The sequence below is a fragment of the Calliphora vicina genome, chromosome 4 (genome assembly GCF_958450345.1).
Source record: "Calliphora vicina chromosome 4, idCalVici1.1, whole genome shotgun sequence".
NCBI lineage: Eukaryota > Metazoa > Arthropoda > Insecta > Diptera > Calliphoridae > Calliphora > Calliphora vicina.
Genome location: NC_088783.1, coordinates 103654816 through 103680757, shown reverse-complemented (window position 1 = coordinate 103680757; position 25942 = coordinate 103654816). Strand labels below are relative to the sequence as shown.

At 31.3% G+C, this 25942-nt stretch overlaps 2 protein-coding genes across 3 annotated transcripts in view; one reads left to right on the top strand and one right to left on the bottom strand.

Annotated features, from left to right (window-relative positions):
• Positions 1-25942, bottom strand: part of Flo2 (flotillin-2) — a 503689-nt gene that overhangs the window by 428749 nt on the left and 48998 nt on the right. The gene's annotated exons all lie outside the window — the stretch shown is intronic.
• Positions 13859-17400, top strand: LOC135959040 (glucose dehydrogenase [FAD, quinone]). Its single transcript, XM_065510033.1, has 3 exons — positions 13859-13906; positions 15454-15535; positions 15654-17400. Exons 1-3 carry the CDS (start codon positions 13862-13864, stop codon positions 17372-17374), a joined length of 1848 nt encoding a protein of 615 aa, XP_065366105.1. The 5' UTR covers positions 13859-13861; the 3' UTR covers positions 17375-17400.

Below are 25942 nucleotides of genomic sequence, written 5' to 3'. Positions count from 1 at the left end.
AAACTCGAATAAAAGTGCTGTCCAAACCGATCAACAGTCAAATTTTGAATTAACCGAAACACATTTGCTCTGATCTTGTTTACGATCATTGATTGTATTAATACTTAACTAATTAAAGAATGCTGTAAATGAAAATTATAGGGGAGGATCTAGTATTTAAGAGAGTGATCTTCAGAGTGTCATGATTAAAAAACTCGAATTTCTTTTCTTTGTAAATGTTGACAAAATTGTTTCTTAAATTTTTGAAACTAAGATAATCTGTCCTGTATAAGACTGTAGGGACCATAGACAGATCACAGAAATAGCAGACCCCTTAGGAAGCAGTCTTAAATAAATACTGTGCCAACTACCAAAATTTAACAAATTCTTGTGCATCGAGGTATTGGGATACATATCAACAACTTCATAATATTTATCGATGTTGAAATTGAGAGTTTTCTTCGCAAATCTTGGTAACAGTGTGGAACGTCCCAAGTGGGGTGATCGCTCCACTACTTTGTTAAATTGTTAATGTTGTTGTTTATGAGCATGATCTATTATTAATTCCACATAGAAGGTTTATGGATTTCATTAGCGATATATTGAGCAATAACCAACTAAAAAGTGACCTAATGTCAATCCAAACACACTACCATGGTTGCGGAACTGTGATCTTACCCTATAAGAAAATGCGAAATATAACATTTTATGGGCTAATACAATACAACATATAATTAGACTTATACGATATATTACTTAAAAATCTGTAAAACAAGACTTTACATTAATTGAATCGTTTATTTCAAAAACCAGTCAAGCAACAAAAAATCCAAAATTTAGTTATTGGGCGATTGCTGTTTTGTAAAGGTAAATGCAGCGTTTAATGAAAAAAAATTGAATACTGACCCCTTATTACGATGAAGCAAAGCCGAGAAATCCGCATTTAGTGCAGAAATAATGCAAGTGATTTATGTCGCTGTAGGTCTCAATAAATGTGAAAAAATAATAAGATTGAGAACCTCTAAAACTTGGTTGGATATGAAGAGTTTTATGGGAATCTTTTTCAATGGCCTACAACGAAAACAGAATAAACTATAGAACGAGGGTATGATGACGAATAGTTATTTCATGTACATATATGTATATATGAATATGATGTTAAACTTTTGAAAAAGTTCATTTGTCATTTTACTTTTGAAGTTCCTAGAATATTTCTTAAGAAATTTACAATAGTGATGGTTGTTTGTTTCAAAAATCAGTCAAGTGTAAACTTTATATTATTTTTTAAATTTATGTTAATACAAATAAAAAAAATTAATGTTTATCAAACAGTTACACAAATGGATAACAACATAGGTAAAAATATAAATTTTTTCAAAGTAATTTTTTAGGTTGCTAGGAAGTTTTCTTTGATTTACTCAGACTCAATAATTTGTTGCTTGACTGGTTTTTGAAATAAACGATTTAATTGACGAATTATGTTTTGGTTTTATAAGAGTTCTATTCATTTGCTTTCCCAATAAATACTTACAACAAGAGAGTAAAGCAAAATTGGATAAAATTTATCTCTCAAATATTTAAAAATAGGAAAAAGTAAATAAACAAATTTTACATGTCGAAGGTACCCTAATTAGAGCCTCCTTAGCGCCACCCCTGTAGCATTTGTAGGGCCCATTGTAATAACTCGAATTCTCCTTAGTTATGCTCACAACAAATTTTATCCCGATTGGACCAACCGTTGGTAAATGCCAGATTTATTTTGATTCTGCCCCACTGTGCAGGGAAAGGAACCATATTAGAAAGTCTATTGCTTGTATTACAGCTCAAAGAGATTGATACAGTAATGAGCAGACAAAGCGGGATACTTTTAAATAACACATATGCTGAGGCATGACAATAGACGCCGTAAAATGGGCACGTTGTCAAAGTTACCAGAAAAAATAGTTGGAGTAAATTGATCAGGAAACGTCCAATTCCTTCCTTTATTACTAAAGTCTTCTATTTCAATGTTTAAATTTTCTTTTATCTGTTATTAACAGGGCAACCAAAAGTATGCAATATCATATTTTTTGCTGTGCGTCGTATAAACATATGAGTTAGTTATTTATCCGTTTCAGACAATTTTAAGAATTTTGCCATCGATTTGTTAGTGCATATTTTTGCATATTTTGCTCTTTACAGCATATTTTATCATATTTTGCTTTTTATAGCATATTTTGGCATATTTAGCTCATAACTGCATATTTTTGTTGCATATTTTCTTTTCTTAATATAATTTTATTGTTTGCATTGTAATTTTTCATTTCTATATTTTACTATTTTTCAGGGTCCAATGATAATTGGCCTAAGTTAATTAAAGAAAAAATTAGAATACCCATAATCGCCTTATCTTCATTGAATTTTCGTGGATTTAAGGAAGCTTAATTACCGAATATTTGAATTAAATAAAAAAAATTTTTACTTTTTACTGGATAATGATATTGAGATAAAGTGGAATACAACTGTAATCACAATAATTAAAGGCTTGAATTACAATTGCATTCAATGAATTCCAGTAAAAATGCTTATTGGGTAAATAAAATTTAAAAATTTTATGTATTATGGACAATTTGTTCAGAATATTAAGATCCATTGAAAACCTCGCATTCATTGTTCGTTGATAGATTTACACAAATTCTAACGAAGATATTAGATAGATAGAGGAAACAATGCTAAGCGTTTTGCTTGTCTGCTGATACAGCCAGAGTCTCTGGCCGGAATCGAACTCGCAACTCTCAGATTGATAGTCCAGCACACTATCTTCTAGTATGTCAGGTCACCCATTTTGAGTCCCAATGATAATCGCCGCAGTCTTAAATAAATCAACAATTGTAAGGCTTTTTGATAATTCTATTTAAATTTTTGAAGCCGAATTTATTTAGACGTTAACCTAAATACATGATGAATGCTCCAAAATCCATTTAAATTTTTTCACCAAAAAATTAAACACCCTCTCCAACGAGTTTTTTTTAATATAATTCAAATGATAAAAAAGTGGTTTTTAATCTACATGTAGAATAGAAACATTTAGAGAAATTTATGCAGAACATCCTCTCCCTACTGATCCTATACATATTGGAGCATATGAATTCAGAAAGTCAAATATTATCCTAATAATTCTAAACAAATTTGAAGTATTAGACAGTTTAAAATTGAATTGATCAATTGATTAAGATTGTCTAAGAAACTCTACGGAAATTTAAAACAAAGAATTTGAAAATTTGAAAACTTAAGTAAATACATAGTAATTTATTGCAATAATAAAATGAACTGAATCAGACTATTTTCATGTATAATTACCAAATTTAATTTATGAGCTCAATATTTTTTTTACTTTCTTTCTACTTATTTGTTTAATAAAACTTTGAAATTCAACAAAAACCAACTATTTTTAAGTGCATATTTTTTATATTTTAAGAGCATATTTTTCGTTTTTAAGTGCATATTTTATGCGCATAAAACACTTTTTTAGAGCATATTTTTGGTTGCCCTGGTTATTAAATATGTCCACCAAAACTTTCAACAGAGTGAAATTAAAATTAACCCATAATAACATTGCTGTATTTATCCAGTGGAATTTTTCTATAGATTCCATATAAGAAACTGTATTTCACAAATTCAATGGCCCATAATCTTAGTCAAAAATAAAGTACATTTTAAGAGAATTAAACTCGACTTTACTTAAGAGTGGACTTTAGGTCTATCATAGACAAGTTAAAGTATACTTCTGACGCTAAAGTCGACTCTAAATATAAAACTAGCTGAAGTTGTTTTTAACTCGTTTAAAAACAGCATCAGCTGTTCTTCGCCGAGTAAAAAAGTTCGTCACAAATTAAAAAATGTTTAAGTTACATGATATTGGTAGAGATATTGCAATTATTGAACAGTTATCAATAAAATTAGTACCAAAATATCGTAATTATGATATTAATCTTATCTTTTCCATTTTTCTACAACAAACAACTTTCTTTCTTTAGATGTCCCGGTTACTTTTATTGTTTACGTTTTTTGGATTTTTTTTAATTTTGTATGTCAGCTGTTCAGCATTGCCACTTGTCTGTTTTTTGTTGTATATTGTATGAAAACATTTTCTACATTTGCGGTGGCACCCAGTTAAAGTCGGTTCAATTTAAAACATACTTTAATTTTGACTATGGTTGCAAATTAATAAAAAGCAGGTTTTTATTTTAAAGTTGTTTTTAAAAAGAACCGACTTTAGTGTTTGACTATGATTATGGGCCAATATCTTTAATTCATTACAATTCATTAAATGTATTAAGATTTAAAAAATTAATCAGTTAAATTTGCATACTACTATAAAAATTATAAAAATACTAACATAATTAACTTCTGGCATCACCAAACTATAAACAGCCTTAAAATATGCAACATAAAATATTACTTTGACAGTAATACAACAGTAACCCTCAAACTAATAACAACCAACTAAATGCAAATATAGACAAATTTCTTCAATTTTATAAATACACACACACTGTTATATTAAAAAAAAATATTAAAAAAAAACAGTAATTCGCAACAAATTTTCCCAAAATTTATTACACTTTAAACTGCATTTATTTCAATTTAACTCCCCCTAAAAAAAGAACGAAAACCAAAACCAAAAAAACATGTAACCACCAAATAAGAATGAAAAAAATGCATTTTTCTCACCACCCCGTTGCAAAAAAGAACAAATATTTAAAATCCTGTTTAATGTACAGAAACACAGCGCAAAAAAAACGGGAATGAAATAAATTATATAATCATTGTTGAGACATGGCGTTATAAGGGTTGTAAGAGTATTAATTTCAACATTGCCATAAAATTGTTCATTACATTGATGTTTTTTCTTTTATCCACTGTGAACAGAGGCTAGGCTGCAAGTGCTGCTTGTGATGCCCTCAGAGACAGCTTACGGGGATGGTGCACATGCACACAAGCCCAGCATGTTAAACAAAAAAAATGCAATTTGCCACATGAGTTGCATGTGATTTTGTTGTAGGTATTTTGGGTATTAAAGGAATTAAACGATTTGATTTGAAAACAATACGTAAACACATGTTTTCGATAAAAATGACAGGATATAAGTGAAATTAAAGAAATCATTAGAAACTATGTAGAAAATAATTGCTATTTAATAGAATTGTTTTCGATTTAAATTGGTTTAAAGATTTCTTTTGTCTCAAACAAATCTATGCAACTGTTTTTGTATTTAACATAGGGTGTAAATTTTATTTAGCAGTTTGAAGTATTTATTGTTTCTTAGCATTTGTTTTAAATTTGAATTAACCTTAGTACTTTATAAGTAGCATTTTGTTGGAAACCACTTAAGAGTTGGCATTTATTTAGCTTGACTTACCAGTAATTAATAAAATTAGTCATTTAAAAGGCGTTACCATCCAAATGTAGTAAAATGGTGAGTGAATTGTAATAAGTAAATTTAATTTTGCATACTTTTTGGCGTTCAATTTAAATGGCTTAGGGAGTAGTAATTTAGCTTACGGTTTTAATTTAGAACCTCTTTTAACAAAATGCATCTTACCTAAAAAGAAAGAATAAAAAACAAAAATAATTAATAAAGTTGTTAAGAAAATCATTGGTGTATGATTAGAACAATGAGACGGTAAATAAAAATATAACAAAATTGAAACAAACTATTTTTCAATTGATATTTGTTGGAAATTAAAATAAAAGTCTTGCAATACCCAGGAAAATTTAAAAATGTAGTTCCAAAATAACTAGTTCCAGAGCGAGTTTAATCTTTAACTTGTGATATCGGAATTGCTTCTGGAACTAGTTCTTTGGCACTAGTTATTGGTGTATGACTTAAAAATGAGGGATTTACAATAAATCTCTTAAACGCGGTTTTTGTTTGATATGTCATTTTGAACAGTAAATATATGTCAGTTAGTTACGCAGTGCAACACGAAAAAAAAATAACCATATACTGACACCACTACGTGATAAAAGACCAAAACAAATAGACCCGAGTCTCACCGTTTTGCCCAAAGTCATGTGCTTTTTTATGAGCCCCAGAGATTTGGTGCCTCGGTGTCATTTTTGCAAAAAAGTGATCATTTTCTCAGTCTCATATCTTGCAAACAGTTCGGAATTTTGATTTACTCTGCGAGGCAAAGTTGTAGCCCTTGTCATAAAGAATATAAATTGTTAATACATAAAATCAAAAAAAACTTCATCTTCAAGATCAAAATCGCAAAAAACTTAAAAAAAAGTTCATGACTTTGTGCAAATCTTTTGTTTTGGTGTTTTATCACGTTGTGGTGTCCGTATATGGTTATATTTCCATAACTCAACAACAAATATACTGGAAGTTTTTTCTCACTTCTTAATTTTGAAAAAAAGTGCCGCTGAAGAACACCGATTGTTCGCCAACGCTTATAGTGAATGAATGAAAAATGGATTCATTACGATAACCCGAAGCGTAAGAGATCGTATGTGATGCCCGGCCAACCAGCCGAATCGACACCTAAGACAAATATCCCTGGCGCAAGGTAATGCACTATATTTAGTGGGAGCAAGAGGGTCCTATCTAATATGAGCTGCTGAAATCTGGCCAGACCATCACATGGAACCTATACCGAACGCTACTGATTCGTTTGAAGTGAATATTTGCCGAAAACCTCCCAGAATATGCGGCCAGACATGAAACCATAATATTCCATCATGAAAATGCTCGGCCATATTATGCAATACCTGTTAAAAACTATCAATAACTTCTATTCGTGAGTGATTTTCGGAAGTGGGCCTTATATGGGAGCTATGACCAATAATGGACCGATCATAATAAAATTTGGTGAAATGAATTCGGTATAAATAAAACTTATTAAACATTTATGACCGTTATAAAGTCCTATTTGTATGGCAGCTAGGTGAAATGATGGACCGATTTAAGATAGTTTCAATACACTAAGTTATACACAGTTATAAAGTCCTATTTCGGGAGGACATTCGTATGGGAGCTAGGTGAAATAATGGACCGATTTAAGATAGTTTCAATACATTTCGTGTCGAAAAAAATGCAAGTGCCAAATTTGATCAAAATATCTCCAAAATTGCGACCTGATGGACGTACTGGCATCTTTTAATCGATCGGTATACTTTAAGGTGGGTGTTAGACTAATATTTTTGGGCATTATAAACATCAGCACAAACGTATAAACACAAAACTAATAGTTATTTCAGTAACTAATAGTTATTTCAGTAGACTTGTGCTTTATAGTTCAATTCAATGACCGCTCAATTTAGTTAAAAAATAGGTAGCTTATCTAGTTCAATTGCACTTTTTTTTTGATTTGGAACGACCTACGTGAACTACCAATTCATGCAATTAAGTCTGCGGGGATAAAAGAAATCATTAGGTTTCAAATTTGCAATGTACGCTGCAATTGAATAAATGTCCAGCAATTTAATGGTTTACAAATATTTAAAAAAATAACTCATTTTAAAATAAAAAATAACTCGAATTAAATACTCCTAGTTGCTTTCGTTCATTCTATTGTTTATTTATTTACAATTGTATTTCTATTTAATTGAAATATTTAATAAAAAATAAGAATGTAATGTTAAAAGTGTACACAGAAATAAGTTTCAACATAAATTTGATTTCATTTGATTTTCACAACATTTATAAATAGATTCTTCAATAGCATGATTTTTTTTCATATTTTTTGTTCAATTTAAATTTGCATTTATATTTTTATGTTATTCAAAATTTTTGAAAATTTCCTCGGACATTTTGTTATTTTTTTTTATTTCAGCTTCAAACTAAAAAAATATGTGCGAAATTGACAGCATTTTTGAAAAAGATTTAATGCTTCAATGTTTTTGGATGTGTAATTATGTTTAATGATTTTTTTTACGTTTCAGATTTTGTTGATTCATCTTGAAAGATTTGCCAATAGTATACAAAAATATTTGAACTAAATCTTTGTGTAGTGCATTTGAAAAGCTATTTATAATAAAATATCAAAAAAAAAAATTATGTAAAAATAGCAAAAATTTCCGTCATGTACAATTTTATAGAATGAAAATACATAGTTTGGGAAAAAAAAGTCATTAATTAATTAATAATATTTATTAAAAACTTCATTCCAATTATGAATTTATTTTCTCTGTATATGGTTCAAAATTTGAACCAAGTTTGAACTTGTTTATTTAGCTTAATTAAGTGAATCATTAAATTGAACTAGTTCGTTCATGAACCCAAGCATTTAATTCAGTTTTATTAAATGTTTATAAATTAGATTTCTCATTAGTGTTTTACGGTTTTATGGTCAACGCCCATGAATTGTTAAATATATTCGGTAAATATAAGTCTTCTAATGCTAATTATATAAATTAACCATAGATATAATAAAAAATCCTCAGCTGTTTATTAAACTAGTTCCTAACATGACAACTTCAAACAAAAATCGGAAGAACTAGTTCTAGAACTGTTCCTAATGATGTCAAACACACATCGTAAGAAATATTGAAAAAAATTAAGCTCTGTTTTTGTCAAAATTTAGCCATTTTCAATGGAATTTTCATTTATGTTTAGCATATGGTCAACCCCCATGAATTCTTAAATATATACGGTAAATATAAGTCTTCTAAAGCTAATTATATAAATTAACCATAGAAATAATAAAATAACGTGATAATTTGAAAGAAAAAAAAAGAACTAGTTCTAGAACTATTACTAATGGTGTGTGTTTGCTTCGTAAAGCTGAGAAATATTAAAAACAATTAAGCTCCATTTTTCTATGTAAAAATTTCGCCATTTTACAAACTCATTTCGAGATTTCGAACTCGTTGATCATTGCTTTGTAGCGCTCACCATTCACAGTAACCGTTTGGCCCTCGACTCCTCCAGCGAAAACAGCACAACATACAGTGACTTTGAGCGGGTGTAATGGCTCTTCGTGGGTTACACGCGGATTTTCAGTGCCCCAGAAGCGTAATTTTTGCTTATTTACGTACCCGCTAAGATGGAAATGGGGCTCATCACTCATGAATATTTTTGATGAAGTCACCGACCGATTATTGGTCAAATAAATAGTCAGCAATATTCCGCGTTCTGAAGCAGTGTAGCGTAACATTGTTTATTAACGTGTATTTCGCATGTGTTTACTACACAAATGTCAAAACAGAACTGACATTAGGGGCCAATCGCAAAATGTATAGCATTTTCTGATAGGAGGATTACTTTTGCGCCACCTTGTATTAACAACAACTTTTTATTGCATAATTAGAAGATATTTTTAGAAAAATATTTGGATAACCATTACCGAAGATATTACGGTAAGCAAAATAAAGTCATGGTAAAAAAACGAAAATTTGTAAATTTAAACATAAATATCTTTTAAACTATAACAGATAACATAGTGAAATAAACAGGCGTTTTTTATTTTCCCAAAGTTTCATTTATTGATATTTGTCCATATTTGTATAAGTACAAAGTTTTTCTAACCCGAAATGGTCGACTTTGACATTTGGTTATAAATGGATTTGGATGATTAAAATGTCAATTTTCTTAAAGCCCATGTCCTCCTCTACGATTCGTTCATACATCATTTTACAATCGTACTAATAGTTTAGAAGATTCATATTTATTACCACTTATTTTGCGAACGACCCCACTATCAATAATTACAGTAACAGACAATGGCTTTTTAATTTCAGCTTCAAACTCGAGATCAAGAGTCTTTATATGGAAGTACTTTAATCAAGCATTCTGCACTTCCTCAAGATGTCTCAATTGTGACGTATGTGGATTATTTTACCATATTTCCAACAGTAAGTGCAAAAATATTCTTGAACCTGGGTACTTTTAAAGGATTTATGCCTAAATTACGATTGCGATAGGAAATAAGAATGTAAAAAGACCGTTATTCGATCTGACATCGCCCTATAGTATTGATACTATGGGCGTCAAAAGTGAGTAAACACCAGTTAATTGTCATTTTTTGTATGATAATGAAAAACATTAGTCACCGAAATAAACCTTTTTTTCAGAATCAAACATTTACACCAATTCTGCTCTGAATATCTCCAACTAAATTTCGGATAAAAGGGCCGGTTGGTAGAATATTCTCAATTTTTGCACCCAACGAATTGTCTTGCCTTCAAAATCCTCATGAAAAAGTGGCTTTCAATTACTGGTCTAATAAGTCAATTTGCTTAGAATTGAGACCGACTGATTTGAGAATTTGAAAACTCTGCAAATAAGTATTATATATTTAGCAACAAAACTGAATAGCTTGACCGATTTATCCTACAATTAGATCCATGCTCCGGAAGCAATATCAACAGAAAGAATTTTCTACAGAAAATAACTCTTAATCATCACTGAAGAACTATTATAACAAAAGATTTATCTGGAAAATTCCTACTTTGTGTCTGTGATTGCTTTAGCATCATGGAATTTTATAACATTGATGGAGACTGTTAGCCACGCCTATAATACAGGTATTTTAAGATTTCGTCACGAAGGGGTAATAAAATAAAAATATGTCCATCGAAATCCAAGATTCTGTAACACATTTAGCTATGCAAAATAATTGTGCTGCTCATTTCAGATACCAATTGAGATGACAATTAAATTAAACATGATTTTTGCAAGACAATTAGTCAAATTAAAAATTAATTGAGACAACCTTGAGACAATAAGGTTTTTGCTGCTACATGTAGCATCATAGTTCAATCAAAGGGTTCAAAGACCTTAAAGCATAAATTGAATAAAAAAAAAACTAATCCAACTAATAGCTAACATGGAATTGCTAGGGAATGTCTTAAATTAAGATCTGAATTCCAAGAATTGTCTGCAATATTTTATTAAAACCAAGATCGTGCGTGATCCACCAACTTTAACGATCATTACAACACATTTATAACCAAATCTTAAGGCAATGGACTGACAGTAATCTTAAGGAAACAATATTCTTATTCAAATAACAACACACAATTGAAATACAAAATAATTTCGCACATAATTAAATTTAAATAAAACAATAACCAAACCAAATAAACTAATAAACGCACATTTACATATTTAAATAAATAACAAATAAATAATAATGTGTAAGTAAGTAAACAAATGCAAAAATCATAATTAAAATGATGTACGCGATTTAGCAGCTGATCTATCAAACATGGTTATGTTAGACAAAATAAAAATTGAATTGAATTTTAGTTGTTGCTCGCGTACATGTCATGCCCAAGTTGTATTTAATTATTGAAACGTTCAGAGCCACTACACAGAGAAAAAATGTTGTGAGCATAAGTGGAATGAATTGAAAATCAATAACAAAACAAAAACTACTTCATGTTCATACCAGTAAAATTGCAGTAAAAATAAATATTTACTGATACTGCAATTTAGTTTTCATTACCAGTAAAATTTTTTGCTAATTACTGCAAAAAATTCCAGTAATCAGTAAATTTTTACTGATAATGCAAATTAAATTTACAGATTACTACCTCTATGTTCATGTTCAATTTTATTATATGAATGAAACAAATTCGTACTCAAAATTCAAACAAAAGTTTTGGGAATAAATTAACATATTCAATTCATACAGTTTATGTAGAAACACATATATTTCAAATATGAAATTTTTTTTCTGTGCAGATTTCAATACAACCGGTTATATGTGAATACATAATAATTAAGTCAAATGATAGTACACCCTTTCCATTCAAAATTATATGGAATGGAAGAAGTCAATGGATTGTTATGCATGGATGATTGTAAAAAATATACTTCCGTAACTTTAGAAGTTTAAGATCTGTGAAGAAATTGTTCATTCTGCTTTAAAATCCAAGAAAAAAAACTAAGAAACTCACTAAGGAGCAATTATGTAGCTTCTCTAAGCTTCTGTAAGCAGCTCCTATAGAAGTGGCGCCTATACGATAGCGTTCAAAAAAGATTAAGCAACCGGGGACCAAACTTCCAAATCTAAAGTAAGGTTGCCAAGTACCACTTTATTTGGGTTGCAAATGATCGAATAGGGATATGGCGAAGGAAAAGTGAATCAAAGAGAATCCGATGTCGCTAGTTGTTATCACGGTCATATCTAACTAACAGGGCTGTCAGATGTGGCGATTTCTCGCCAAACGTGGCGATTTTTCATTGCCTTTGGCGACCAAAATTTCCAATTGGCGACATGGCGATTTTTTGGCGATTTACAGACTAGTTGGCGATTTATTTGGCGATTTTTAACAAATTATTTGTTTTTCTTGAAATAATTTCTTTGATATTTATTAACCCAATAATTAATAATTAAAATTAATCACGTATTATCTGATCATATGGATGCAGGTAGCATATACGATCAAATAGTTTGAACAATATTAATTTTTTCTTCTAAAATATTTAAGCCGTAATTTTTAAATAATAATGGAAATATTGATAACTTAATATGTTCATTAAAATTGGCTATTGGTTTGCCGGATTCTTTTCTGCCATTGGAATCCATCGATTTTGGCACAGAATTTTGACTGGAATTACAAAATATAAAAATGGAGGAATATGATGTAGAAATTTTAAAAGAAAATTTGTTAGATTTTTTGCCACAAGTTAAAAGCAAACTGAAATCTGGGAGTGAATGAATGTTTTTGTGTATTTATTTCATTTAATACTCAAACTCAGACATTTTGGAAATTTTCGGTAGTTCAAAATTCATTCATTAACTTTATTTAAATCCAAAAGTATCTGCAGGGGAATATGAATTGTAATGTTCAAAATTAGCATATATCAATTAAACTTAGATCTTTAAAGCTGAAATTTCAACAAATTTGTTAGATTTTTGGCCACAAGTTTACAATTACTGCGATGCAGCTGGAATTGTTAAAGGCCGTTCTAAACATTAATTAATTTTACCAACCAGCAACTCATACGTAATAAAATTCAATACGAACTTTTAGATTCATTGATAAGAATAATAAGTTATAGGTATGAATGTTAATAAATTGTGTTGCAATTGATTTCAGCCTCCAGATAAAATGCAGTGATAATGAAACTGCAATTAATTTTTGAAAAAAAAAACTTTTGATATCAATTTAATATAAATAACTAATGCACTATATTTAAACCGAAATAAATTGACTTTATAATTCATAAAATATGTATGTAGAATTCCAAAAAAATTATTTTGGCGACTTTTGGCGATTTTTCGTTTAGCTTTTGGCGATGGAGGTAAAAAATCTGACAACCCTGCTAACTAATTGTTTTGCTGCCACACAGTGTTGCTACTCCAAACTGCATCTTTAGTTTGTATTCTGTCTGTATTCTTTCTGATGTATGGATAGGATCTAGGATCGAAGAGGTATCGGTGAGCGACAAACCCCAAGCCCATATATTCCCAAAAATATTTCGGAGATTATTTTAAAAATTGTCGGTAAGATTATGAAATTTTGCGGACGCCGAGAAATTTTCAATAAAGATTATTGTTTTCTTGGACAACGACTCTTTGGACTCACCGAGGAAGGCTCAAGGGAAGGTCTACTATGGATTTTGAAAGGCGATCCTTTATATCTTTCTCCCAAAGACCATGTCAAACCGAAATAGTTTAAATGTATTTAATAAGACATCAGAGTCCAGTTTTTTTGTCTTAAATAGGAGTGAGAATAATTGCCAACTGGATGGTTTCTTATGACTGTTTTTTCTTACCATATCATATTGATTTCACTGTTGGTAATCGTAAAGTTCACTCGTAATTGAGGGTAGGTAGCGCTTTTAAGCTACCCGTGGCCACACTGACTGTGTCGATCCGCTTAGCCAACCAACCTATACAGAACTAAGACTAAAAGTAATTGGTTCCACCAACTGATATTGAGTATGATAGCAAACATATTGTTAATCTCGTCAACATATGAAACCTCAGTGAATCATTTGCAGAATTTAAGAAGGTATCTGAAAAGGAAGGCTAGGATGAACATCTGTATCGGCATAATATGATCCTCGGAGACCAAACGATTGATATTAGCAACATCACCAGTTATACAATGGGAACTCACTCAACCCAGGCTTCCTAACTCTCACTGGGGAGACTGCATCGCGGCTCTTGCTTCTTATCACCAGTGTATGAATTCCAATAAAACGATAGTAAAACTGGACTCTAAATATCTTCGACACGTTCAAATCCCCGGTTACGGAAGCTATCAGCAAATTGAGGATGTCCATATGGTAAACTAGGCCAATCAGTCTTGTATTCTTTTTAGGAAACATCCTGGAATTATTCTTTGATATTCATTTGATAATGACTCTAGCAACTGAACGCATCTCTATCTTAGAGCCCACCAGATTGATGGTTAATCGATTATATGGTTAGGTTAAATTGGAATTTACCCGATCTTGGGGTAATTTACCAGGACTAAGACAGTCCAAACGATTCATTACCCTATCCAGACGTAGATCCCAGTCGTTGCTTTCGCTAGGAAAGGGTGACTTGAGAATACTTACAGGATTATTCAACGGACACCAATTTATTTTAGGTAATGTTGGTAATTGAAACCTCTGAACATGTCCAATGCTGGCAATATGCAGAACTAAATGGCTTAGAAGGATCTTTATGTCGCGGGGGACATTATCGATCTCTCACCAAATATAATAATGGCTTTATAAGTAGCCTAAATCTGTCTGCACAAAAGATTCTCTGGCTCGCAGTGCGTAGATCCTCACTAATAATAATAATGGTTTGGTGTATACCCTACAATGATCATATATTTCATGTAACTTCGCAACAAGTAAATATACCGCAAATAATTAAATACAAAATAACGTAGGACTAGAACCTAATCTTAATAAATCTAAAATCTGCTAACTTTTTTGCAATATTTCAAACTTTACAATGGAAATGGTGTAAAACCAATAATGAAAAAATACCTCAACAATAAAACTGAAGATGTTTAGCAAGAGAAATGGTAAAAAATGAAAGAGGGAATAACAAAACTAAAACAAAACATTTATAGAAAAGTCATTAAAACTATCTGACGCTATCGGGCATCATCATCAGCTGTAACATAAACAGCAGCCACCAGTCACAGTGGCAGTAACATCAAGCAGGCAAAGGGCATTAGATAAACTTGAAAATCAGTAAGATATTCAAAGACAACCAGTAAAAAACCCATAAAACATAAACTTACGCACATGCACAAGTTTAACTCAACAACCACCGAGAATACAAACAGCAAATTATTGCATTTTTGCTTTCAGCAGTTACAAAAAGCTTGTTCAGAATTAAGCCAAAACAAAGTTTATTTGTAATTAAGAAACGTAACGAATAAGACGCGCTTGCGCTACTAACGCTCTAGGCGATTGAATTAAAAATATAATAAAATAAAACGTTAAGCCAGTGCATTAAACTTAGAAGGGTCTTAAGAATTTGTTTTTTGATGTTTAGAATTTTAATATTAGTAGGCCTAGTGCAGGTCATTGCTGGCCAACAGAATATTCAACAAGTGCTAAATTTGGGACTCACCAATGTATTTAAACAAAATCGCTACAATGATGGTGAGTCAAATTTTGGTGGCAAATTATAGTGATGGAATACTAATTATTTGAACTTACAAAAAAACGTTTTAACAATAAACTAAGTAATTAATTAATTGTGTTTCTTTGTTTACTTTAGCACCCCAACAAAATGCCGAATATGATTTTGTAATAGTTGGCGGCGGGCCAGCTGGTTGTGTTTTGGCCAATCGTTTGTCAGAGAATCCCAACTGGCAGGTTTATCTCATCGAAGCGGGTGGTTTAGAGAGTATTGTACATCAAGTTCCCGCTTTGGCGGCCTTTTTACAGGGCACCCATTCCAATTGGGGATACAAATCGGTGCCTCAAAAAGCTGCCTGCCGGGGCATGCACAACAATGAGTGCTCTTTGCCGCGTGGCAAGGTATTGGGCGGCACCAGTTCCATCAACTTTATGATTTATAATCGTGGCAACAAAAGAGATTTTGATAGATGGGCCGAATTTGGCAATGAGGGTTGGTCGTATCAGGATGTTTTGCCCTATTTTTTGAAATCTGAAAATGCTCAGCTCCAGGGTTTGGAATACTCGCCGTATCACAATCATTCGGGTCCTTTAAATGTGGAGGATGTAAAATATAGAACAAAATATGTACATGCTTATGTCAAAGCTGCACAAGAGGCGGGCCACGCTAAAACCGATTACAATGGTGAGTCACAATTGGGTGTCTCCTATGTGCAGGCGAATACTTTGAATGGTCGTAGACATAGCGCCTTTAAAGCCTACATAGAACCCATTAGAGAGAAAAGAAAAAATTTGCATATAGTAACACTGGCTCGTGTAACCAAAGTCTTAATAAATCCCCAGACTAAGAGAGCCTATGCAGTGAGAGTGTTATACCGCAATACCTTGTATACCATACGAGCACGCAAGGAAATAATTTTATCAGCCGGAGCCTTTAATTCGCCACAAATTCTAATGCTTTCGGGCATTGGACCAAGTGATAATTTGCAGGCCATTGGGGTGCCTATAGTAAAAGAACTGCCAGTGGGAAAACTAATGTATGATCACATGTGCCACTTTGGCCCCACCTTCACTACCAATACCACGGGTGAAACCATTTTTACCTCAGGATTAACCGCCAATGTCATTAAATCTTACACCACTGGCGATCCCAGTACTATGCTCTCTTCTATAGGAGGTGTAGAAGCTTTAACATTTGCCAAAGTACCCAGTTCTCTGGAACCCAACGATATGCCTGATGTGGAATTTATTAATGTGGCCGGCAGTTTGGCCTCGGATGATGGCACCGCTCTAACGAGTGGAGCAAATTTTAGACCGGAAATCTATAGTCAAGTCTATAAACCTCTAAAAGATGCCCAACAAGATCATTTCACCTTTCTCATCATGCAATTTCATCCCAAATCGATAGGACGTCTGTGGCTACAAAATCGCAATCCCTTGGAATGGCCACGCATAAACCCAAAATACTTTCACAACTCCGAAGATGTAGAATTTCTGCTGGAGGGCATTAAAGAAGTCATACGCATTACGCAAATGCCCTCAATGCTACGCGTTGGAACACGTTTACACACAATACCAATACCTGGCTGTGAGGGCCATCGATTTGGCTCTGATGACTATTGGCGCTGTTCCATACGTGTCATGTCGTATACATTACACCATCAAGTGGCTACTTGCCGCATGGGTCCCTCCAACGACATCACCACCGTGGTTAATGCAAAACTTCAAGTTCATGGTATTGAGGGTTTGCGTGTTGCCGACACCAGTATCATACCATTTCCACCAACATGTCATACCAATGCGGCCTCATTTATGATTGGCGAAAAGGCAGCTGATATGATACGTTCGGTTTGGTCATAATGGGACAAAGGAAGTAGCAGAAGATAGCGTAAACTTTTAATGTAAGATTTAGTTTTTAATGTCTTTAGTTTCTTAAGATTTTTTTTTACTCAGTAGCGATAATTTATTCATAAATAGAAAGTGCTTGTAACTGAATGTTTTGTGTTTTATTTTTAAGAATTTTAAATTATTATAATTAGTGAGACAAGAAAGCAAAACAAAAAACACAATGACAGAGCAATAAACAAAAAAAGATAATAAGTAAATTTTTAATAACACTGTGCTACAAATTTCGGGACTTACTTCATCAACATCAATGATTGATGAAAATTTTATAAAGTTGGATCGAATTTAAAATTTTTATGAGTAGAAATTGTCCTATTTTTAGTGGTTTTTTTTCAATATGAAAGAAAATTTAAATAAAACAAGTAAGAAAATATGGTCGGTCAAGCCCGACCATATAATACCCTACACTAAGTAAAAGAGCAAAAACATTTTTCTTTTGAAATTTCAATAATTTATATTTTTGAGTGATTTTCGGAAGTGGGCCTTATATGGGGGCTATGACCAATTATGGACCGATCACCATGAAATTAGGTCGTGTGATTTATGTCTATATGAAAGTTTACTATGTTGAATTTTGTGAGTATACCAACATTTTTAAGCGATTTATGCACGTTAAAGTGATTTTCGGAAGCGGGTCTATATGGGAGCTATGACTAATTATGGAGCGATCGTAACAAAATTTGGTGACATGAATTTTGTATATATAAAAATTATTTGGAGCGCAATTTGTGGAGATACAATTATAAATTAAATATTTATGACCGATAAAGTCCAATTTCGGAAGGACATTTGTATGGAGGCTAGGTGAAATAATGGACCGATTTCAGCCAGTTTCAATAGGCTTCAAAATTGCGATCTGTACTCTGCGAACAAGGTTTATATGGTCAGCCAGCAAGCCAGCCAACCAGACGGACGGACGGACATCGTTTAATCGACTCAGAAAGTGATTCTAAGTCGATCGGTATAATTTAAGGTGGGTGTTAGACTAATATTTTTGGGAGTTACAAACATCTGCACAAACGCATAATACCCTCCCCACTATGGTGGTGTAGGGTATAATATGGGGCATTTCATGTCAAGTGAACCAACTTTTGAAATCGATGTCATCCGATCGGTATGAAATTTGCACCAAGATTAGTTCTAGTAACAATTTTTCAACAAGATCGGTTGAGAACTCTCTGAGTTAGACGGGGTCAAAATCAAAAACTTTTTTGATTTTTTTTTAAATGGCCCTTTTTTAAATTTTTTTTTGCTTTTTTTCGAAAGATTGAAGAAAGAGCTATCTAAGTCATTTGGAACACATTTTGCTAAGAACAATAGATAATATGATAAATGGATAAGAAAAAACACCTTCTTGGCCAAAATGTCAAATTTTGACCCCCTGTAACTCGACCGATCTTGTTGAAAACCAATTATGATCTGAATTGAGATATATGGACCGGTTCCCTAAAAATTTTCTAATATGGTTAAAGATAACTCTACAAAATTTTATTTCATTACTTAAAATTTTAGGAGAATTAATCACTTTAAAGCGTTTTTCAGAAATGAGGCGCTATAAGGGAACTATGACCCATTATGTACCGATCATCAAACAATTTTGTAGAATGATTTCTGTTCATATACAACTCATCTGAGTTAAATTTTATATCGCAATACATACTTGTAAAAGGTTTATGCGTTTTAAAGTGATTTTTTGAAGTGGGAGCTATGACTAAATATTGACCCATCATCATATAATTAGAGGTGTCATAATTTGTGTACATATGAAATTTATTTGGACACCAACATTTTTAAGAGATGTATGCTCGTTGAAGTGTTTTTGGGAGAGGGCCTTATATGGGAGCTGTGACTAATTACACTCTGCTACAAAAGAAGAACTTGAACTTGAAAGTAACCTAATGGAGGTTGTAGGCCTAGGTGAGGACATACTGAAACCGTTTTCAAAGATTTTGAAACACCCTCTAAATTTTGAGTTATTTTGAAAAAACTATTTTAGGGAAGGTCGTAGTACTTTAGTACCACTAATTCTCACATTTTTAGACCGATTTCAAAATTTAAAAAATTGTGGATAGGTAAAGAATTAAGCTTTCATAAAATGTATGCATAAAATATATATTCCAAGAAGTTGTTTAAGTTTTTATAAATAATTTCGCTTTCTTTTTTATTTTTTTCGTAATTTTTCAAATTCAACAATAATTATTTTAATTTTTTTCTATGAAACCCTATTTTTTGGCACAGTGTTTTATATAGACAAAAACGAGACATTAGTTGTTAAAATCGGTTTATACTTGTCAAAGTTATTAAACTTTTTTGAAAAAAGTTCGACAAAAATTTACCTTGTAAATTAAAAATTGTACAAATATTTTTTTTGTATAGTTTTTTGTTTCTTTTTTTATTCATATGAGCTGGGGGAGAAATTACCATAAAAGGTGTGAAAAGTTGACTTTAACTTTTACAATTTTGATCCGATTTGAGTAATTAAAATCATGTTTTGTTAAGAAATAAATTTCCTTTATACATTGGTATACATTTTTATAAGCTTCCGTATCAAAATAAGCATTGAAAAGCGACTAAGTAAAATCAAAAAAGTTGATAAATTTTGTTTTTCTTTTAGACATTCTTAACAACTTACAAATGTATCAAAAACTGCAAGCCATTTTAAAGCGTTATCAGTTTTCTTTCCAAACCCGTTAACAAATTTAAAGTCTGACAAAAACTGACTGAGTTACAGATCGATAAGTTGACGAACATCACTGAAAACGTTTTTTTCAGGATAACTTCTGAATTTGAGGGTGTTTCTGAAATTTTTTGACACAATTTGTAATGAACTCAGCAAGCTCTATAACACACGTTAAGTGGTTTTCCAAGTTTTTTTCCATCGTAGCACCGTGTTATTGATTGATCATCATACAATCAATAACAATAAAATGCAACTTGCGTTGCATTTTTTTAGGAGATTTATGCTCGTTAAAGGGATCTTCGGAAGTGGGTCTTATGGGGTCTATGGTCCTTAACCGATCCGCAGAAAATTTGCAGTTGGGATTCACTTTTATATAAAACTTATTTATGTCGAAATTTGTGTGGATACCTATATAAATCATACATTTAAGACCGATAAAGTCCTATTATGGGGAACATTTGTATGACGACTAGGTGAAATAATAGACCGATTCTAACCAACTTCAATATGCTTCATTGCTAGAACGAAAAACAAGCATATACCAAATTTTACGGAACTCCAAATTGTGTTTATATGAACAGCCAAACCGACGAACATCGTTAAAACCATTCCGACTTCTGAGTCCATCGGTATACTTTAAGGTTTCTTAGGCTTTTATTTTTGGACATACATTTTACATATGTATATTAACACAACCGCATAATATCCTCCACACTATTGTATTGTTGAGTGTAAAATGCTGATCACGAATCTGAATAAATATTTTAAAATGACTAAAGTACTTTCGAGATATGGCCCAAAACTAAAACTTTTTTTCTACAATATATTAATTCTATCCATTGTATACCAATTGATTTGTTAAATCCATTCAAGAATAAACATGATGGAATTTATAATTATAAAATTATTTCTAACAATAAAACCATCTATATATACGTTTTATTTATACAAAATTATTTTTTTTGCAGAAAAAAAGATTTAATTATATTTAGAATTTATTTGCGACCTTTAAAATACATATATCTGTTTTCTAAGATAGAGGGTTTTGAATATAGTCCATTGATATCACTGTCATTGTCTTATAAACACAAAAGAATTACAATTGATTTAAAATCAAGTGTTTCTGAAAGTTCATTGTGTTGCATATTTCGAATGAGTGATGCTCTACTCAAATAATTTCATAATATTTGAGTAGGGCATAATTAACATATTTTGGAAATATATCTGTCATTTCTAACTAGCTGTTGTGATTGACATGAAATTTCATATAAGCTTAGCAGAGCAGTATTGAGAATAAGTTTTGACGCCGAACCCCACCCCTCATTATACTTATTTGAAAATACAAATTTCAAAATTAAATATTTTTTGAATATCGGAGACAATATTGTACCAATTGTCCACATAATATGGGATAATGGGATTATACTTGTTTTGAACTTGACTTCCAGCAAAAATGCTTATTGTGAGTGAATCATTGAAATACAAATTTTCAAATGAGTACAATTCGCTAACTATAAGAGATAAATAGCCCACGTTTTGTATATGCTCAATCAAGGGCATAGATTTTTCCAATATAGTATGAGCAAAGTTGACTACTACATCGGGTATAAATAAGTATTTAGAGATTGTAACTTCTAGAAATATGGACCGATTTCAATGATTTTTATTTTACATACGATAAAAAAGCAATAGACGCATTCTATATCAACATATATTAAATAATAAAGAGAAAATAAAAATAAATAAAAAATTTCAAAAGATTTAGATGTCTAGATATATTAATGAGTTTTTTTTATAAAACCCTACATATTCGAACTTAATATATCTAGACATCTAAATCTTTTGAAATATTTTATTTATTTTTATTTTCTCTTTATTATATGTATCTAATACATATGTATGTAATTTTTCTTCTTGTTAAACATTTTTAAATATTTTTAACTAACATATTTTCACACTACAATATTTATTAGCAGTTGCGGCAAATTATGCAGATTTGTTTACAGTTGTACTGTTTTTTATAAATTTGATTCAATTATATGTAGAATTATTGATGCGAAAAGTATTTATTTAACATAAACAAGACATTCATATAAATATTAATAAAAATAAAATTAAGCTATTAGTAGTAGGTCAACATTAAAGCTTTAATTATGTTACCAAGGAGTGCTCGCGCAATAAATAACACAGGTCAACAAAAAAAAAATTGGTGCCAAGATATTATTATTATACAAGTATCACCAGTAACGCTACAATTATGTTACTAAGGAGTGCACGAGCAATAAATAACACATATCAAAATATAAAGAAATAAAATTTGGTGGCCAGATACCGTTAGTGAATTTGTATTAAGTGTACATTAATAAATTTTTCACCTAAGTGTAGCTTTGGATCTACCTTAATTTGTCAACATTGGCTGTCATAAGTAAAATCGTGTGCCCGTTTCATAATTTTTAACTTGAAAGACAATATTTGTGTTCGCGTACTTGATAATTTGTACAAATTATCACTGGAAGTTACGGGATTCCGTTCGTTTACTTTTAAAAACTTGTAACGAGAGAACAAGAGAGTGTTAAAAGTTACAGTTCGTAGATAGAGAACATGATATTTTTACTGGACATTTTTTTTCCAGTAAAAAATATCAACATAAAAAACGTTTAAAACATTGGTTGCAAATGCAAACAAAACTAAAAAGTTGAAAATTAATACAATTTACAAGTTTTGCAAAGAAAAGAAGTAAAATAGCCCAAAACAAACGTTTTAAATTAATTTATAATAAAATACAACTTATTTTTACATATTGTTGTTCGCGTACTTTTTTTTGTTACTTTTCAGATTGAGAGTAATTTATTTTTACTCTCTAAAATAAAGTTACTGGATATTTGTTACTGAAAAGTACGCGAACACACCTAATAACAACATTTTCAAACATGCTCAGAAAATGGTTAACACAACCATGAGAACTTATGTTGAAACATATGGTTGTTAACCATTTATTGAACATTTTCTGACAACTTTGTTAGAATATGACAACCATGTATTAGAGACCATAGTTATTTGAAGTTTTGTATACCTATGATTTGGACAGAACTGAAAAACCATATTGCTGACTGCAAATTTTGTGTTGTTAAATTACATGTTATGAATAAAAGGAAAACGACATATTCTGATTAACCCTCTAACCCGCAAGAGTGCCTCAAGGCATGCATTACAAAACATCAATTATCTCAAAAAGTTATTACATATAATTTTTTTTTTAAATTTAACGGTGACTTTAGTTCTCGAAGGTCGAAATACATTCTGACTTTTAGTTCTTGTTCTGTCAGCTGTTTTGCGAGTGATGTCATAATTTTAACACGAGACATTTTGTGCGTGATTTTTTTTTGCGGGTCTCAGACTACGTACCATCTCCTGTAAATCAATATCTATAGCTACGTATACACGGTTGTCATATTCTTACAATATTGCCAGAAAATGTTCAATAAATGGTTAACACACATATGTTTCAACGTAAGTTCTCATAGTTGTGTTAACCATTTCCTGAGCATGTTCCTGACAACCGTGTGTACGTAGCTTATCAGATTTGTCGAACACAGAGATGGTGGAAGTTTTTTTCGGATGTACATGACAGCGATTTTTAAGTGTTAACGACTACTTCATTTAAGTGTCTTGATATGTGACCTTGACCTTATCAATGAGAGATCTGAGCTGCTAGCATCTATACTCAAAGAAAGAAATCTTTTAACTAAAGATACGAATGTATTTTTTAATCGCGGTATAACAACTTACATTTTGTTTTAAAACAAGTAAGAAAGTATGGTCGGTCAAGCCCGACCATATAATACCCTACACTAAGTAAAAGAGCAAAAATATTTTTCTTTTAAAATTTCAATAATTTATATTTTTGAGTGATTTTCGGAAGTGGTCCTTATATGGGGCTATGACCAATTATGAACCGATCACCATGAAATTAGGTCGTGTGATTTGTGTCTATATGAAAGTTTACTATGTTAAATTTTGTGAGTATACCAACATTTTTAAGCGATTTATGCACGTTAAAGTGATTTTCGGAAGCGGGTCTATATGGGAGCTATGACTAATTATGGACCGATCGTAACAAAATTTGGTAACATGAATTTTGTATATATAAAACTTATTTGGAGCGCAATTTGTGAAGATACATTTATAAATTAAACATTTATGACCGATAAAGTCCAATTTCGGAAGGACATTTGTATGGGGGCTAGGTGAAATAATGAACCGATTTCAGCCAGTTTCAATAGGCTTGGTCCTTGGGTCGAAAAAATAATATGTACCAAATCGAAATATCTTCAAAATTGCGACCTGTACTCTGTGCCAATATTTTTGGCCGTTACAAACTTCTGCACAAACGCATTATACCGTCCCCACTATGGTGGTGTAGGGTATAAAAACTTAAGTACTCGGAACAATGGGTTATATGCGTTGATTTAAAATGGTTAATTTCTTGTTTTGATTTTTTTTAAATCTGTCGATGCAGTTTTATTACACATTGGCTCTCAAAAGGCAATGGAGCAACGTTTTTGATATCAGTAGTCAAAATCAATTATTTCCATACAAAATTTGTGATTTACTTTTCTTCGTTTAAATTTAATGAATAAACCAAAAATTAAGATTTGAGATAATAACACTGTCCAACAAATTCACACTTTTTGATTGGAACAGAATAGCGACCCTATAATTCAGAAAGGGCATGTTGAGTAGATAATTTTTGTAGAATAAACTTATAGTCCAGCTGGTCTGAATTTTTGTTTACAGTGGGTCAAAGTTTTAATTTTTTGAGCAAAGGGAGCTTTATACTAACTGAAAAAATGTTGTAAGTTAATGTCTAAGAGAATTCTTATTGTCAGAGTTATATTGTGGATTTATATGGGGGTCATTTTCGTGGAAGATCTTAACCCTCTCGCTCCTCTCTTTAGGTGTCAATTTCACCCTTTTTTCGAGAAAATCCAAAAAAAGTCCTTTCAAAAAGGACATTTAAGGATTAAAATATTCTACGAACATTTTTGTCGGAAAATTTCGGTGAGGGTCATTAAAGACACCAAAGTTGTAAATAAAGCTCTTTACGCTTAATTAGCAAAATTACACGCCACTTAAAAAATACGGTAATTTTTAAATGATACAAATTTGGATGCGGGTAACTTTTTATAGTGAAGAGATAACTGTCAGCAAGTTGTTTTCACAGTATTCGAAATTTTATTGCAAATATAGATGATATTTAAAAAAAATCGAACCACCGTAGATCGAGCAAAATTAAAAAAAAATAAATAAACCTAAATAACTCTTGACCTAAATGTGATAACCTACATGTTTATGAATGTTTTTTGTAGATCTTCTCTAGGACTATTTATATTTTAAATATGAGCTCTTTCGGATCATAAATAGATTTTTGGTGATTTTTTTTGAAAATTTGAGACCCAAGGTGGTGTGTAATTTTGCTAATTAAGCGTAAAGAGCGTAAATTTACAACTTTGGTATCTTTGTTGACCCCCACTGAAATTTTCCGGTAAACATTTTCGTAGAATATTTTAATCCTTAAATGTCCTTTTTGAGACTTTTTTGATTTTCTCGAAAAAAGGGTCAAATTTACCCCTAAAGAGAGGAGCTGGAGGGTCAAGACCTTTCATGAAAATAACCCCCATAATATTTCACATATAACTCTGACAATAAGAATTCTCCTAGACATTAACTTACAAAATAGTTTTCAGTTAGTATCATGCTCCCCTTCTATAAAAAAAATTAAAACTTTAACCCACTGTAAAAAAAATTCAGACCAGCTGGTCTATAAGTTTATTCTACAAAAA